Source organism: Ptychodera flava, chromosome 18, assembly GCF_041260155.1.
Source record: "Ptychodera flava strain L36383 chromosome 18, AS_Pfla_20210202, whole genome shotgun sequence".
NCBI classification, from domain to species: domain Eukaryota; kingdom Metazoa; phylum Hemichordata; class Enteropneusta; family Ptychoderidae; genus Ptychodera; species Ptychodera flava.
In genome coordinates, this window is record NC_091945.1 from 8,501,478 (window position 1) to 8,519,769 (window position 18,292).

The window sequence follows — 18,292 nt, forward strand, 5'->3', positions numbered from 1 at the left end:
TAAATTAGTTTTTGAAAATGGCAGGAAATCTAAAATGATGTTAAAACGTTTGATTACATATGCCACTTTGGATACTTATGACAGTGTTATACACTTTTCCCATCTTTAATGCGTCTTATTCAAGGAAAACTATTGGAAAACTGAAGATATTTTGAGATCGGTTTATTACATATATTCACACTTATTGGGGTGAAGGGGGGGGGGGGTTGCACAAATATCGCACTACACGTTTTTATATCGCAACATCTCACAAGACGCTTTTGTGTATCGCAAAATATTGTTTTGCGTGTAACAGGCCAGTGCGGCACTGCTACACCATTCTTTTGACATACATGTGGTTCAATGCACGTATGTAACAATCATTTTGGATATTCTGCTTCAATTCATTTAATTCTATTGGTTGCATCATTGACGATTTGATTTGGCGCTGAACAGAGATTGATTTTAGAGGGGATATGCCGAGGTGGTGGATATGCCGAAAAGGTGTGAGGAGGTCACGAAATTATGTATCACTGCCTGTGCAGAATCTGTGAGTTTCCGATGTGATTTCAAGCAACCAGACGGCTGCATGTGTGATATTTTATGGGAAAGTAAAATATAGGGAAAGTGATGGCACATATCAACCCGTCAATTGTGTTTAGTTTTTATGTGTGTTTTGTTTGTTGCCCAATGTTTTGGCGTGTATTGTTTTCTGTGCCATTTTGTATGTTGTTTGTTTGTTTGTGTTTTATCAGTCCCTATGCGCAGCGCTGGGGACTTATAGATTAGGTCCCATCCATCCATCTGTGCATCTGTCACCAACGAGTTATCAATAATTTGTGAAGCGATACATGTACATTTAGCATTTTGCTGAAATTTCCATTGAAGAACACTAGTGTCCGTCAGTGTTTAGCTCATAAATCCAGCCCACAATTGTCTAATGGGAATAGTTTATAACGCGGCTCAATGTTGAGGTGATATTACGCCCCAATAGCATAATTGTGATACTTATTCATTGAAATACGCCTTTTTCATTGGTCAATCTGAGAAAACAGGTTCATCGACGGAACTGTTTTCTGTCCATTCGACATGATAGTTGTATGATTTTCATCGATTAAGAAATTGAAGGTCTTCTCACTTTTATTTCGAATTTTAAAGCCCCCCCCCCCTTCCCGGAACATCAAGGATTTTTTGTGCCCTCCTCCATTTTTCTCCCCTTCCCCTGGCATGCTGTTTATAATTCTCGGCGTTTTCTGAGGTCACAAGCAACTTGATGTACAGAATAATACAACCCATCCTGTAATCGTTGTCCTCTGGGTAGCAATCTTGTCTAGGTGCGGTCGTGTATCATATGGGCCTATCGTTTAGCAAACATAGGGACGGTTTTACGAAAGTTCTTTGCGGATATCATCTTAAGTAGGAATGCGCCTAGCGCCTCTGGGTTGATATTCGGACTTACAAAGTTTGACAATACTTTGTGTGGACTCGTTTTCAAGCTCTTGAAGTAAGTAAAAATTTTATCGTCTTTCACATTCGTGAAAATCGGAAATCCAAACTTTGTCCCGTAAAGTTACAACACAGAGGTATGGACCATTTTGAATTTCAAATATCTGTAAACTTCAGGTAATTTGTTCTCTGGTGCCAAAATTTGAACTGTAAGCCTAGTTTTTACTTTTGAAAGAGAATGCTTTATAAGTTTCCTTGAGGAAAAGTCTTTCACTTTCGAGACGCATGCTACCATTATACAGTGCATTTCACCTAGGTACCACAACTCAGCGTACGAGACGGACACAATCCACGTACAAAACAAACGATAAGCTTGGGTATCACGACACATTTGAGAGTCACCGACTCATTGATTAATTACAGTAAACCAGCATGGGACAGCCGTTCTGTCTAGACTGAGAGATACATTTGATCTACAATGTGTGGCTTTTTAGTTAGTTTCTGTTGAGAATACCTTCACCTCTTGAACTCTTAGCTGAAATTGTACAAGAAAGAGTTACATTGTAGATCAAGTCTGGTCAACTGTTTATCTCTCAGTCTAGACAGCGGCTGCCCCATGCTGGTTTACTGTAATAAATCGACGAGTCGGTGGCTTTGAAATGTGTCCGTGAATCCCAAGCTAATCGTGTGTTTCGTACGTGGATTGTGTCCGTCTCATACGCTGAGTTGCGGTACCTAGGTGAAAAGCACTGTATCATTCTGATATTTTGAAATTTCGGTTTCGGAACAAAGGATGTGTCGTCTCCCTCGAAGTTACTGCAAGGACATTGAGGTAGTACAGATATGCTATACATTTTTCAAACGAAGTCATAAATCTGATGGTCATAAAAGATACCGTTCTTTAACTATGTATAAGAGGTGCACAGGACAATGCTTCAAAGATTATTTCAAGTGATTCACAATCAAAATGAATGACTTTTATTTTATTTTATTTTATTTTATTTATTTATTAAGCACAAATAACCAAATTAATAAGAAAAAAGTACAGAATGTAACAATTTACAACACCAAAGGAGACAACGGAGTATTTGTGCATGGATAGCACAGAAAAGTCCGAAGACTTATTTCCACTGTGGTCCATGAAAAGAAGACTACACAATAAATATAAATATAAAAGATGACAAAGAATTCAAAATAAAGTGAAAAGACAAAATGCGGAAAAACAGTCGAATAAAAAGACAATCCTGCTGCCGGTTTAAGACACACACAACAACGACGACAAAAGATCGGTAATAATAAACATCCAATTGTAAACATACAAGGTAAAAATGGATATACAAAATCAATCTAAAGGTCAAGTACGCTATAAAAATTTCTCTTCAACAAGCGTTTAAAAACATTGTTTGATGAAGTCAGCCGTATATTACATGGTAATTGATTCCATAAATTCGAGGCAGAATAGTGAAAACCAGTTTGAGCGAATTTCGCACCGAATGGAATATAAATAGAGAGGTCACCATGGCGAATGTTATAATTGTGAACGTTGCTTTTCATCACCACAATAGATGAGAGATAAGAAGGGCCTTTCCCATGAATAATGTTATGCATCAGATTTGACTTCAAATATTCAATTCTTTTGTCCACAGGGAGCCATCCCAATTTTTTGTAGTGAGTTTGCCACATGCTTCATTGGTCATTTCATTATCGGCTGTGTTGTCAACAAAGTAACAATGGTAAATCGCGCTGGTCACTAGCGCCGCTTAGACGACTATGATTTAAGTGCAGGCACACGAACATCAAGGTTGTAGATTTTTATATGTTTGACTTACATAATTCTCATTCTTGAATAATCTCGCCAATCGAATAAAGTAAACATGTTAAATCTAAAACGAATCAAACTCTCATGTGAAAATAGCTGCTAATACTTTTGGTAAATACAATATTTCGTCCCTGGTAACTGACACTTTTTCGTCGTATCTTGTTTACTATTCAAGTTGAAATAGAAGCATCGTAATTTTTAAGGTAGAATACGAGACAGACATTCGAACATTTGTTTACAGTAACAATATTTTTTGTTCTAACACTTGTGGGGGGTTTGACTCATTTTAAAGCATATAGAGTAACTGCCGTTTTCACCGGCTTATTTTTGTGAAAATCGACAACATTTACATTACCAATAGGCGGCTATAGGATATCAAATGGCAGTAAATAATTAATGGGTAATTTGTTTCCCTGGTTTTGCACGGAAAGTTGAGCAAACGTTTAAGTCTATCACTTTCGAGGTGCGTACTACCTTAAGAGCCAACTCCGTCATTTTTTTGGTGAAATGAAAAAGTGACTACTCATCGTGTGTATTACTTGCAGAATTTTAGCAATGGTTTTGGCGCGAAAATTATGTCGTCAGCATGTCTTCTGCGCTTGCGTCATAAACAGTTCACAACTCCATTTAGGTCACAGTAAAATACTTTTCAAAATACTTATATTAAGCTTCCACGAAGTTAATCGGAAGGTTTTCTTAGAGGTGAGTTATTATACAACATTCTTGTGTTCCTAATGATAATTTTGAGAGAAGTCCAAACACATGAATACTTCGTATGGAATTCGGTTTGCTTTTGACAACACTCCGACATATCTCTCGTATACAAGCTTGACGACAATACGTGACTTGTCACCCAATTGGCACATTGCCAACAATACAGTGATGAAAAATTAACATTTGTTTATTCATTAGAATGCGAAGAAAAAAAGGGGGCCTGATATAACTGTATCAATACTAGGGAAACTTTTCACGCCGATGGACTTGTCTCACCTTCTACACAAACATGGTATTCGACACAGTTTTCTTTTGCTTGTCGGTAATTGTCGTCTTTGCGACGGACACTTTCGGAGAGTTGGGAGGTGCTCCTCGACTTTTACTCGACGGAGACATTGTAATAGGAGGTCTCTTTGATCTGCACGACAATATCTTCATTGCTGATGACTCGCTTGCCCGTGGACCGATAGAGGAAACTTGTGTTGGCTTTTCAATGGATGGATTTCTGCAGTCTCAAGCCATGGTCTTCGCCATTGACGAGATTAATAATCGCAGGGATATTTTACCAAATGTGACTCTCGGATACGACTTGCGAGATATATGTACCTCAACTTCCCAGTCTCTGTTAATGACGTACCAGCTGGTCGTTTCAAACGACGTTTCCGTCAGCGCCGTCATCGGCGCTAGCGGCTCCGACACTACCATGGCAGTTGCCGAGTTCCTCAACGTCTACAACATACCTGTGATAAGTTACGACGCGACGTCATCTCTGCTGAACGATCGTCAGCGATACAAATCGTTCTTTCGGACAGTTCCGAGTGATGTACATCAGGCCATGGCTATGGTTGACCTGATCACCCATTTCGGCTGGGACTGGGTCGGAATTATCGGCGCCGACAACTTCTACGGACGACCGGCGACTGGCGAACTCAAACGACAGCTGGAGGCCAGGGGCGCGTGTGTTGCTTTCTACGAGATATTACCGGTGGATGCAAGTGACGAGGCCGTTGCTTTGGTTGTCGATAAAATGGCTCAAAACCCTTCGACCACGGTTATCGCTACATTTCTGTACACAAACGATGCGGAGAAAATTATTCAACACACTGCGAGAAGGAATCTAACAGGTGGGTGAAATAGCAGGTCCAAATTTTCCGTCGAAACCGTTTCCTATTTGAAGAATGCATTCCGACAAGCCTTTCTGTGTCGTTATGTTTATTTCACAAAAAGACAGGACCTTTCGAATTCACATGGTTATTTATGTTAAAAGACACAATTTTATATTGCAAGGTTTATCAAATCGTCTGCTTTGGATAGCCCAGAGCATTTGGTGATGTGCTGAACAACGAATGATGACTTGCAAAATAATCAGAGACAAAAGAGAGGGCTAGACATCCCTTGAGGAGAAAATGAGAGAGATAAATAGACAGATATAGGAAAGACACGAACAGAACCATATACAGAGACTTTGGATACGATGCGTACTCTTTGATAGAGACAAGTATTAGGCGCTTGGGAAATCGAGCCCCTACAATAATAAACCATGTCTTTCTTTACGGCGCTATAGTAGCTCGATAGGCACGTAGTTATTTCAGTTATTTGTCCTTCGTGACCATTTGTGTGTTTTTCTCAGATAAGTGTTGTCTATCTTTGCAATGAATTGCCCCCTCACTTGTTAGCCGTCTCCATGCTTGAGTTCATTGTATGTGTGAAAATGCATTAAGTAGGCGATGTGTTTCTGTAAATTGTATTACAGTTAGGTGTAAATTGCATATGTTGGAAAATAGAAGGGAGACTCTAAATCTATTCCCACTGATGGAATATGTTAATTTAAAGCCTGCACAGTCGTTAGTATGTTAATTATGTTGCTGTTGCAACACAGACATTAGAAGGACAACTGTTGCATTTTGAAACTGTCTTCATCAGTTTTCCAATTCGTTGTCGCAGAACAGTCCAAAGAACCTGATTTTATCTCATTTTAGTTACAGGCTTTAAATCATTACACACACCTCTTTATTTGAATGAATATCTTTCACATGGTTATCACAAATTTCAATTCCAAATGGAAAATTCATTATTTCAACTGTTTCTAGAGAATTTGTAGCTTGGAAGTCGTGGTTGCCTGGAACTAAACGTTAAACATTCACCATGAACATCTTATGTAGGGAATATATTAAGGAGAAAAATCTTTCCATAGACTTTTACTCTTTTGTCAATTATTTTATTAATAAGTCAGTTATACCGTGTATAATCTTCAAGTGGGCAGGCGGACTGCTCGTTCAAGGTTGCCTCAAACCAAGCTAACAGTTAAAATGTAACTGGGGACATCGATCTCGGCGTTAAGATGCATCGACATGTGGGATTTCAACCTGATGTATACTTGACACACAGTCCCGCCAAAAGCGAGCGACCTTTACTCTGTACCAATAAAGCGTTTACAATATTCCCGACTCACTTATATACCAACAGATCGGATCTTCCTTGCAAGCGAGGCTTGGGCGTTATCTAAATCTGCAATCACTACCGAACTGGAAAAGCAAACTGCAGAAGGAACGCTGGGAATAATATTCCCGGACCAGGAAATTCCCGGATTTTCAGATTATGTATCGCAACTTAACCCATTTCACACCGTGGTTGAAAATCCATGGTTAGATTTCGCCTGGGAAACACTATTCAACTGTACCTTGCCCACGGGCAGAGTTGTACCTGTAGTAACAGACACAATAAACACTGAAGCCATGGCAACAGTCGCTATGAATAGCTACGGCACAGACTCTGAAATCAACACAGTTTCTTTGGCTGTTACAGATGACGACATAGATGAAACACTAAATACAGACTGGATCACAAAGTTGCCTGCGTTGACATCGAATGAGATAAAACACACTGACACTACGGAGGTATCGCGTATCTTTCCCACCATGAATGACCAAACGTCTCATCAATCTCCATCGGCCTATAGCGACATCTCGTCGGCCGAAGCTTTCTCCGCATCGACTTATTTTCAAAGTACCACAACAGATCAAACACCGGGGCCGGATGACTCTGAAAACTACTGTACTGGGACGGAATCGCTCTCCGCCAGCCCGGCCATGGACGCTGTAGACAGCTCTCCGTACATCTACCGCGTCTACCTAGCCGTGTACGCCGTCGCGCATGCTCTTCACGATATGTTGCGATGTACGACGCCACATGGATTACTCTCCGAGGGTTCGTGTCCAAATATGGATAATCTGCAGTCATGGCAACTGTTGAAATACATTCGACATGTCAATTTCTCCGACAACTCAGGTCGTATGATACATTTCGATGACGAGGGTAGCGTTGAGGGACTGTACGACATCGTCAACTGGCAAATCGGGAAAGACGGTTTCGGAACTGCCGAGTACAAGTCCGATGAGGAAAGTGAGAATAATAGTGATAAGGGAGGAGACAGTTGCCATGGTGATACCTGCGACACATTGAATGTTGTCACTGTTGGTCAACACGATGGTGGATACCATATAACCCAAAGACTTAACGTTGACAATGAACTTCTTGTTTGGAAAAACAGCCAGATGGATGTTGTAAGTGTTCAGGTTAGGGTAGAGCGCGCCTCGGGGACAGATATTCGGACTCTCAAACTTTTACAATTCTTTTCTGATCTATCACTTGTAGGGTTCATTTTAAAGCTCTTAGAGAAGAAAAAACGTTCACCGGCTTAGTTTTTCAAACATCCAAAATTTAATCCCGCCCCCCCCCCCCGAGTTAACACAAGAATGGCAGCCGTTTTGAATTTCAAATATCGCAAAATGTTGGGTGATTTGTTTCGCTAGTTTCAAACTTTGCACGGTGACCCCCGATTTTTATTGTTGATTTGGTAAGAGAATGGTTAAAAGTTTCATTCAGGAAAGTTTGAGCAAAAAAGTCTTTCACTTTCGAGGCGCATACTACCTTAACAACTATTTTCAAGGATTCAAGTGCCAATTCCACCATTCACGCATGCGTCTGTCAGTCTATCAGCTTTAATGATTGTCTATACCAATTTCTGACTAAACCTTATTATCTACACATCTATCTACTTAACTATTTGTTTGTTTGTTTGTCTGTCTGCATGTCAATGTCGCCGTTTCTGTCTGTCTACATAGCTGTCTGTCTGTCTATTTGTCTCTTCATATACTCTGTCAACAATGACAATGCAATATTCTGTCAACAATGACAATGCAATTTCCATATACATATAAACAGGTTGAGTCGACAAGCTGAATGCTGTGCATCTCAACATGGTTTGGGGAGTAGGACAAGAAACTTTAGTTGACAGTAAAAACGAATATAGGGCAAAAATCATCGAAAGGTACAGGTCCCCGGTCCTTTTAATAAATTATAGAAAAGTGGCCTAATTTTGGGGGAAAAAAGTTATATTTGGCAAAAAAATCTTGTTCTGTGCAATGTCCCTGAAATCAAATGGCTATGATAGCATAGTTTGCTTTGTTAGCGTGGCACCGTAACGCAGGTCCGTAGAAGTGGTAAAATTGTCTCTGTTTTTGCCACTTAAATAACAAGACCTTCACCTGTTGACATAATTAGTCCACGAAACCATCAAACTTTACCGCAAGGAAGACTGGATAAAAACCGTATAACGAAATGCTACATAGCAAACACTAAAAACGTGACCAATAGTCATGGCAATGAAACTGTGATACCTACAACCATAATCCACGTTATGTTGTCAGAGTGGCGTCACAGGGATGCTACGATATTGTACGTCTAACCAACACTGTGCATCATACAGTGTGCCTCATACAGTGTGACCATGTCTATTTTTGGTCGTTGTTAGCTTTGCTTCACCTTCTTGTTCCATTGCTGTTTTATTTGTCTCCGCCTTGACATGTTTCAGTAGCGAACTTGCTAAATGCATGGACGAAACGAAACGAAATAAACGATACATGCCCTATGATTGGCTAGACGCTGCAATGTTCGTTCTTTTCGTATGCAATCCTTTGTTCTGATTGGCTGAACGAACACGACGAAAGAGTTTTCGTTCCTTTCGTTCACATTATTTTTCTTGATTGGCTGAACGAAAGTGACGAAAGATGCAAACCGGACACTCAATCAAATTCCACTGTAGTAGATCTTTACAAGCGCCATGCTTCTCTGGGTAGATGTCGGATTGAAATTGCCAGAAGATATAATAAGAATATGTAAACATACAATTGAAGTAATTTTGAGCTGACACGAAGAACACATTCTGAACAATTTTACTGCGTTGTTTTTGTGTTTGTTTATTTGTTTGTTTGTTTTATTATGTTGTCTGTGTTTCATTCAAGGTACCAATGTCACGATGTAACACGCCCTGTCAACCTGGTGAGAGACGAGGAATTGTCGTCGGCTTTCCTATTTGCTGTTATGAGTGTGTCCACTGTCCCGAAGGCTCAATATCGAACGAAACGGGTTGGTATTCACGATCTTCAGAGAGAGAGAGAGAGAGAGAGAGAGAGAGAGAGAGAGAGAGAGAGAGAGAGAGAGAGAGAGAGGTGTTACCATTTCTAATTCATCCAGACCTGAACATTTGACAATAAGGAGACATTTACAGGTGGAGGCGCGTATGAAAATAGTGAAAAAGTTGTCGGAAGAAGGGTTTCCTGTCAAATCCATGATTGTCCAAGTGTTTCTCACATCTTTATGTAACGTTACAAGTACTGAGGTAACGTCCTACGCCGATAATACACTCCGCCGATGACACACTCTTTGACTGAACACGAAAATTAGAAAGGTCGACCGGAGGTAGGGAAGAAATAGAGAAATTCGTAGGAGTCTGTCCTATAATTCCCGACGTATCAAAAATTTTATTTTCCATTCGTTTTATACCCCCAGATTCGACTGAATGTACTGCTTGTCCTCAAGGCACCTGGTCCAACGAAGACCACACAGAATGTACGGAGAAGTATCTTGAGTATCTGGCCTGGAACGACCCTGCCGCTATAGTTTGTGTCGTCATAATCATCATTGGACTTCTAGCGAACATTGCTGTCATGGTTATTTTCATCTACTACAGGGAGACTCCCGTTGTCAAGGCGTCCAATCGGGAACTCAGCTTCCTCATGTTGGCCGGTTTGTTTGTTTGTTTTTGTGGTTCCTTCACTGTGATCGGTCGGCCGACCAGAATGCAATGTCTGGCGCAGGTACCACTTCGCAGCATCGCCTTCACCATGTGTATTTCAATTCTGTTGGTGAAAACTCACCGGATTATGACAGTGTTCGGATCCAAAATCCCCAACGCCCATCGTCACAGATGTCTGGCGAAGACAAAACTTCAGCTATTGGCCGTGGGTGCCTTGACGTTTGGCCAGGTGTTGATTTGTATCACGTGGTTGGGACTTCTTCCCCCACTGCCGATCTATAACACGGATTCAGCCAAACGAATCATCTATGTAGAATGCGATACCAACTTTTCAATTCCAATGGTTGTCATGTTTTGCTATACGTGGATCATAGCTGGCGTTTGTCTCGTCTTTGCCTTCAGAACACGCAAACTACCAGAGAACTTTAACGAAGCTAAATACATCACATTTTCAATGCTGATATACTTCTTGCTATGGCTGATCTACTTCCCAACCTATTTTGGCACCAATGGTCGATTTAAAGCTCTCTGTCAGGTAATCTTACTGATTACCTCCAGTTATGCGCTATTCGTCTGCATTTTCTTCCCCAAATGTCACGTGATTATCTTCACTCCTCACCTGAATTCGGTCGATCACATCAGGAGATCGACGCTTCACCATGCCGACCGTCGCACGTCCGCACTCATGGACTTTCGGCGACGATTGGGAAGCCACTATGGCGATTCCGAAAGTCAAGACGAGGCGCGAAGGGGAGACAGTGAGAGCCACATTTCGGACGGGGTCGTTAAAAGGCCGATATCTGCCGTACCATCTCTATCACGATCGATCTGTAAACTGCCTCTCGTCGAGGAGGATGAGTCGGCAGTTCCTGAGCAACCGAATGATCGCGATGATGAATGCTGTGTCCATGGCAACAAAGTATCTACGTCCGAGGACACGAACGAATGTGTATCAGAGAAGTTAAAAGAGACGGGAAAAATCACCGACGTTTTATCGCAAGTAAATAAAGGATTTGAATCTGATGAAGACTGTGGAAAGCAAACGACAGATGTTATCGAAAAGGATTGCCAATTGGACAGCGGGAACGAAGACGAGTTATCGTCCTCCGCAGATTGTGACATAGACGTCGGACAAGTGACGTTCACAGACAATGATTCAGTGACCACTTGAACCTCAACTTGAATATCAAGCATGATCGAGTACATTGCATTGAGAATGCACAACAAATATCGGACAAAATGCCGAAAACGTAATTGTTACTGAACGATACATTTCAATGAAAGTGATTGTTAAAACAACAAAAAGTATGCCAAAACGTAGCCTACGCTAGGGCTAAGCAAACTATAGGGTCTTCCCCTTCTACTACTGTCTGTGGGCTAAGTAATCGCTGTAAAGTAACATTACCGTTGCTTTAAAACGTTGAAGACACGACACAAACTGAAGAACGAAGAGTACACGTATGTTTTTGAACCAATCATAAAAATTAATCGATCACAAGATCCGTGCGCCACCAGGAGGCACCGTTATATCACGGAGGGACCGTGTTTAAATATATGTACGTGGTATCTCAGTACAAGAATAAATTATCAAGGAAAATCGAGACAAAGTCTGTCTCATGTTGGCGTTGTCCTTGGTTAATGACAATGTTGTGAAGGCCTCACGTGCAAGAAATTCTAACTAGGATTTCATTTTACCAAATTTTACCCATTTATTGGACCATGTGTACATTTGTGTCACCTTATCTGTCTGAATACAAGTATAGGACTGTGGATTTTTATCTGACCAGTGAAGTTCAAACAACGACAACAAAACAACAAAGATGTGTGTTCAATTATTTAAAAACTGTTTGAAAACCTTGGTGCGTTTGTTGACAATATAATGTCCATCTGAAGCGACTTTCTCTCGACATTCTCTGCGCAGAGGCGGCATTATCGAATTGTCGATTAATATCCCTGGATTAAACTATACAGTAAAATGATTAAAAATTAATTTTGAAAGCAAGTTTGCAAACAAATTCAACTAAAACTTTGTTAAATGTTTCTTGTGCAACGGCAAAATCGGAATTCTTTTCACTCGGACGCGTTTGGTCGACGTTAGTTTGGTGGCGCTGATCATCTATCTTGAAATGGCGCAAATTAGGAATGGGTCAGGTGACATAGTTGTGCCGAAGCGTCCAACAAGACTCGGCGTAGTACTATCTTGTGGAATCTTGAATGTAAATTTCTGAAGCAAGGCGCTGAAGAATAGGAACAGTTCCATCCGAGCTAGCTGTTCACCGAGACATATTCGACGTCCTGAAAGTTAAAAAGACGTAAATCAAAACAACAATTGGTGTTTTCAAAGTTTTCATGAACACTTTGGTTGGAATGTATATCGTTCCGCAAAATTGTGTATCTCAATAAACGTTATAAACTGGTTTATTACTGATAACGTAGTTCTTGATGACGTAAAAATATTTGGATGACGTCAAAACTGATATATAAGCCTGTCAGGTGTGACGTCATCATATTTGCATGACGTTCGCAGTCAGTACACCCAGGAAAACACGTGACTGTTGGTTGCTAAACAGTGCAAAGTTTCCAGAAGTGTAAAATAATAAGCATATAATGTATTAAACTGATATAATCCCATTGGTGCTGTATAGTGGTGACTGTTCCTTGAATACTTTCATAATTGATAGGAGTGGAAACAAGATTAGCCGGTGTGACATCGAATTGTGTTACACCTAATTATGGAGTGAAGATTCATGTCTTGGCTCATTCAATCTATGATAAATTAATATTTCTCACTCTCTAAGGGTGTATCAACATAATATTGTTGCAGTGCAACTGATAAACGCTAGGTGCTGGATATAATCAACACAACACATTGATGATACAAGCTTAATAAAGCGTGAATTATTGAGAGACCAACAAATATTTAACAAGAATCAACAAAACTGAATCAATGAGGTCTTGCTATTCAGTGTCGACGGAGCTGTTTAATTTGTTTTCATACCGGGTCAAAACACGTAAATTCTTGTACCGATATTTTGCTACCCTTATCAACGTACGTGCGCCATCGTTGGGCAACGGTCCCTCCTGGCAAACTACCGAGTCCCACTGTTAAGTATGCATGTTATAGCAGCGTCGCTGAATTGGCTCCAAGAAGTGTTCAACGGATGATATTTTAATTAATTGCAACAATCATGGTCGATGTTTCTGAAAAGTTGAATTCAACTAATAGCAATTCAAATGGTATTACCTGTCCCAAACGGCACGAACGCTTCCCGTTTCATGACGTTACCATGGCTATCGAGGAATCTCTCAGGTTGAAACTTTTCAGGCTCGTCCCAGTACTTTTTATCGAAATGAGCTGACCAGTAATTTGCATAAACGGCTGTCCCTGCAGGAATTGTATAACCCAGTAAGTCTGTTGTTTTAGTGGCGCAGTGGCGAGATATGGGAGCAACATTTCCCAATCGTTGTACCTCCATGATGGTTGCCATAGTATATGGTAAGCTCTCCTTGTCACTTACACTCGGTAAACGATCATGACCGATCTTGTCATCGATCTCGTCCTGGATCTGAAAAATAAATTATTATCATCATTATCCCGGCGCCAGTAAGGTTAATTGTTTGTCGATATTTATGACTGAGATCTTTCTGAATAGAAAACTGGACGATCTTCGGAATTTTCATTCCGAATAATTACGCGTGACATTGTAAACTTCGAACAATCATGCAAACAAAACGAGAAATGTAACCTTGACTTATCAAAATGACATTGGATGGTCACTATCTTTTCTCGAGATGTGGCCTTAAAGGGACAAAGTCGCTCTTTTTAGCGGTTTTCTGTGAATTTTGTTTGGTATGAAAAGTAGTTTGTGTTGTTTGACTTCTTGAAACACGTTTAAATACTGGTCGTACTGTGCGCAAACGCATCTCTGCTTACAGCCAGAAAAATATTAAACATTCAGTGAAACACCAAGAAGTCAAGTTCAAAAATTGAAATGTATACAACTCTCACTAAGCATGGCTGCATATACGTTGATACATAAAGTTTGGACCATATATATAAGGACAGCAGCTTTACCTCACGTATATTGTGGCAATTCTAATTGGTGATACGAAAACAAGTCGGAATACAAAAAATCTGTTTTGTCTAAAGGTCACAAACGAAATCATCTAAAGGGTTAATTTTTACACGTTTGCTGTTATGTATACCCTGAGTGACTTAATGCAAGTTTTCCATGTTTTCTTGATATCACAAAAGTTAAAAAAGCGACTTTGTCCCTTTAAGGAAAAGACCACAAGAGTATTTAAATTTTACAGATCGGATTGAAAAAAATTATTCAGCACGCCTAAAGATTACTGGGCACATCTTCTTTATGTTATTAATCAGTGTTTGTCTTAGGGTGTCTTTTATGGTCAATGTATACCAGCATACCCCCTAGAATACTGTAGAATTGTACTATTGCTCAACGGAAGGGGTTCTTCACTCTTGCCAAGTATTCTCTTGTCATTGATTCGTTCCCATCCATAGATTAACGACAAGCCTTTAGTGAATACGTAAACCAGAAAAAAAAATCAATGAATTTTAAACATTTTGACAGGGCAATTCAGAGGTGGATTTTGGCCAAAACAGCCAGCAGCAGTATGTATCACACCTTTAAAAACCGAGTATATATAGTATATGAAGTTGCATTCCAGTCTTTATGGGTCCTTACACCTTGTGTAATGGCGACAACTTTAACAGACACGCGTAAACGGTGCTCGTATCGTCGCTGTACACCTTAGGTAAGTTTTCGCCGTTCATGATGATGTGCCATACACATAGTAAAGAACACCGATCTATTAAATCTTGATGAAACCATGCATCTCACACCGTGTAAGGGATACTTTTCATTCACGTTACGATTTAGAGGTATGTCTGTCCATGGGTCTAGCAATTATCCATTTATTTCTATTGGCAATTTTATCAAACGCGCACTTGTGTCCGGTCAATTGTCCATTCTTCCTGTCTCTGCGCGTTTTTTCATTGCATTTATTTCTATAATTTCCCCATTTACCCTCCTCTGTGCCTTTGACCTTTTATTTCGTTTGCACTCAGTCACTCAACAAAATAAAAAAATTCCTGTACACTTACAGGCTACAAAGAACAGTACCTTTTTCTGGACCTCGGGATGTGTTACCATATAAACCAATCCCCATAGCAACGTTGACGTTGTGGTATCTGTACCAGCAGTGAACAGATCATGAATGCTTTTGTAAAGCAAGAAATCTGTAAATTTCACCTCAGCATCAATTTTCTGTCGTCTGTCGATCTCAACTATGTACATATCGATAATGTCCCGGATGTTGTCGGGCTTGAAGCTCTCACGATGTTCACAGGATTTTCTCCATAATGAACTCCTTTATTTGTCGAATTACATTCTTATATCCACGGTACATGAAAGGCAGATCGACGAGAAACGGCAGGTAGTTTCCAATGGATGACCCTGAGACCAATTTAAAGTTGTCATCGATCAATTTTAGAAGGCGACGAAAATTAGCGTCCCTGTAGTCATATCGACAACCGAAACACAATGAGCAAATGATGTTTGAGACGGCGGTGTTAATCGTGTCCTTCGGATTGAAGGCAGCCTCGTTTTCGTGTGAGAATGCTGTGATGAGATAATCGATTTCGTCGTGGATTCGACTCTCCAGACTTTTCTTTCCGACTCCAAAGTTTCGGAGTGCCGCCAATGCAAACTTCCTCTGTTCTTTCCACAAAGGGCCGTAGTCTTGGAAGATGAACCCTGTTAAGAAGTGAACATACCATAATAAAACAGCTGTTGCAACGACACGACTTGGTATGCTTTGGCCTAAACCTTTTGCATTTGTGTGGGGAATAATCAAGAGGCGTATGAATCAAATTCAAAGGGGGATAATGCTTACGTTTTGTGGAAAAAAAACCACAATAATTTCCATACATTTGCATATCATTTACATGTGTTTGTGTATATTGCAGAGTGCATGTTGCCGAGTAAATGCCCTGGATAATGTGAAAAGGAAGATTTCATTGCAAGACAAAATACATGGACCTGCTTTTGCTTCAGTAACAGCAATTTATCGATGCAAGCAGTTCCTGTACTTAGTGATCTTTGCACAAACAGTTTTTTTTGCCAACCCTGATATACTTGCGACATGATATCTATTATCCCGGATGGAGCGTCTTGGCGCCAACACCGGTCTGCGGCAAATGTGAGTTTACACAAATACACATAGAACTTTCAATTTCTTACTCTGCAAAGCCAAAAGATACCAAGTGTCTAATCTTTGTAAATAAACAGTAATATATTACGTATAATTTTACTACACTTGAATTAATGGCAATGAGATGGCAAATATAAATATAAAGATGGCATGATGATGAATGTGGAGTTCAAAAAACGTACGATGGTCCTCTCACATCTTTTTTGGGGGGGGGGGGGGGTGGCTCCATACGCCAGTATGCCAAATTTACACCATTCCCTTCCTGTTTCACATTTATTGTATTGGTGTAGATGATGTATTATCCTGGGTTCCTCATTTCGTAGAAGGCATTATAAATTGTTGACACGTCTATTCATCTGACTGTCAGCCGGCAATAGACTGTGCACGAAACTGTCAGCACAAAACTCTGCTTCAAGTTGCACGTGTCTTCTATACAGGTGTGCAATTTTGATATCGTCAGCGGCTATTGAGTTTTTGACAGTGGGCTGACAGACAGATACTGCTATCTGACCTGCTCATGAGCTTGAAGGAAAAACAACGCCTTGTATAAATCCCCGTGGTAAGTCTCGTTGAAAGGTGTATGGGTATTTATCGCCCGAATGGATCACTTTTTCACGAAAAAATCCATATGTAAACATGGGTCACTTTTCATCGAAAAAAACCCTAAATATTTGTCAGTAACGAAGAAAATGTCCCCATACTTCAGGAAAACCTTCACATGAAATAGAATAACAGTTACGTCACTCAATTTGTCCAGAAAATCCCTAACAATAGGTCATGTTTTTCGAATATTCATGGGTAGACATTTTCAACTTGGGCGGCACACCCTACTATGAAAATATTGGTACTCCCCTCCCCCTCCCTCCGAGGAGGGCTAATAAACGGCAATTCCTTATCACATGGACGTAAAAGCACCTGTGGAAACTTGTATTGCATCTTTACCTGTTGTCGAAGCAACCTTAGCGATAGTACCTTGATAGGGACGACCAGAAAAGATTTCAGCTTTCTTAACAAGGGCTTCCTTGAGAACGTCATAACCACATAGCACCACAATATACTCCAAACCAAGACGGATGCTGTATACGTCGCCATATTTACCGGCAAGATCGGTCAACGTGACATGGGCGATTTTCGCCAAGTTGAAAAAGGCAGCCGACGATTGGCCAGCCGGATGGCCCTGGAGGTAGACCAGCTGGTTTACTACACAACAAGTAGTAAACGGATAGCACAACGATAAGAAGTAGAAGACACAAATGTAACATGGTTTCCGCCTCTTTCGATTTTATGTGTAGGCCTAGTAGGCCTACCCGTACAACAATATACCTGTCAGCTTGGTAAACCTACGTGCCAAAGTCTAACGCATACTTTCAAAAAACAATAGTGAGTTGACATGACGCGATAAGTCACAAACAAAGTGAAGTAAACTATATATATGAGTTTTATGTCCAATCACCATACTTCATCCCGGTACTAGTACAGTACTCGACTACTTACAGTAAATTGTTTACCTGTTTAATGCAAGAACAGCCCGGATGTGTTCACAGCGCCATCGTGCGACGTATGTACTACTAACTTGCTCTCTCGCTGCCACCAACATTACCGAACGTGCAAAGTGAATGTCAGATGAGGGGGACAGACTGGACAGAACAGTGAGAGAAACGGGGTCTCATGGAAGGGAAAGAAAGGGCCTTGAAAATTCCTCAGAAAAGTGAGAGTCGTCCGATCCGACGTTTGTGGCGAAGGCAAAAAAAAAACTCGGAAGCCAAAACACTCCGTTCAGATTCTAGGCAAGACGGTTTACTCCATGCAGATGAAATACAGATGACACAACGACTGAAAAAAGAAGACACGAGCGATTCTGCCATAAAAACATTTCCTCGGGTTGTCCAGTTTAAAAGACTGTATTTCAGTGACTATAATACATCCAAAATGGAACGTAAGGCCATTTAATTCTACATTGATCACTGTAATCATTGATGGCAGATCGAACAGGTGATCAC

At 40.5% G+C, this 18,292-nt stretch overlaps 1 protein-coding gene and 1 pseudogene across 1 annotated transcript; one reads left to right on the forward strand and one right to left on the reverse strand.

Moving 5' to 3' along the window:
* The first annotated feature begins 3,755 nt into the window (after nucleotides 1-3,755).
* On the forward strand, nucleotides 3,756-11,660 carry LOC139116767 (extracellular calcium-sensing receptor-like). The gene is made up of 4 exons (XM_070679412.1): nucleotides 3,756-5,082; nucleotides 6,425-7,521; nucleotides 9,262-9,385; nucleotides 9,809-11,660. The coding sequence occupies exons 1-4, from the start codon at nucleotides 4,248-4,250 to the stop codon at nucleotides 11,224-11,226; spliced, it is 3,474 nt and encodes a 1,157-aa protein (XP_070535513.1). The 5' UTR covers nucleotides 3,756-4,247; the 3' UTR covers nucleotides 11,227-11,660.
* Nucleotides 11,661-11,739: 79 nt separating this feature from the next.
* LOC139117910 (cytochrome P450 2U1-like) lies at nucleotides 11,740-17,574 on the reverse strand (annotated as a pseudogene).
* Between the last annotated feature and the right edge of the window lie 718 nt (nucleotides 17,575-18,292).

Coding starts and splice junctions, on each gene's coding strand:
- LOC139116767 (XM_070679412.1), top strand. CDS start 4,248: ATGGTATTCGACACAGTTTTCTTTTGCTTGTCGGTAATTGTCGTCTTT. Junction 5,083..6,424: donor TGCGAGAAGGAATCTAACAG/GTGGGTGAAATA, acceptor ATATACCAACAG/ATCGGATCTTCCTTGCAAGC. Junction 7,522..9,261: donor AAAACAGCCAGATGGATGTT/GTAAGTGTTCAG, acceptor GTTTCATTCAAG/GTACCAATGTCACGATGTAA.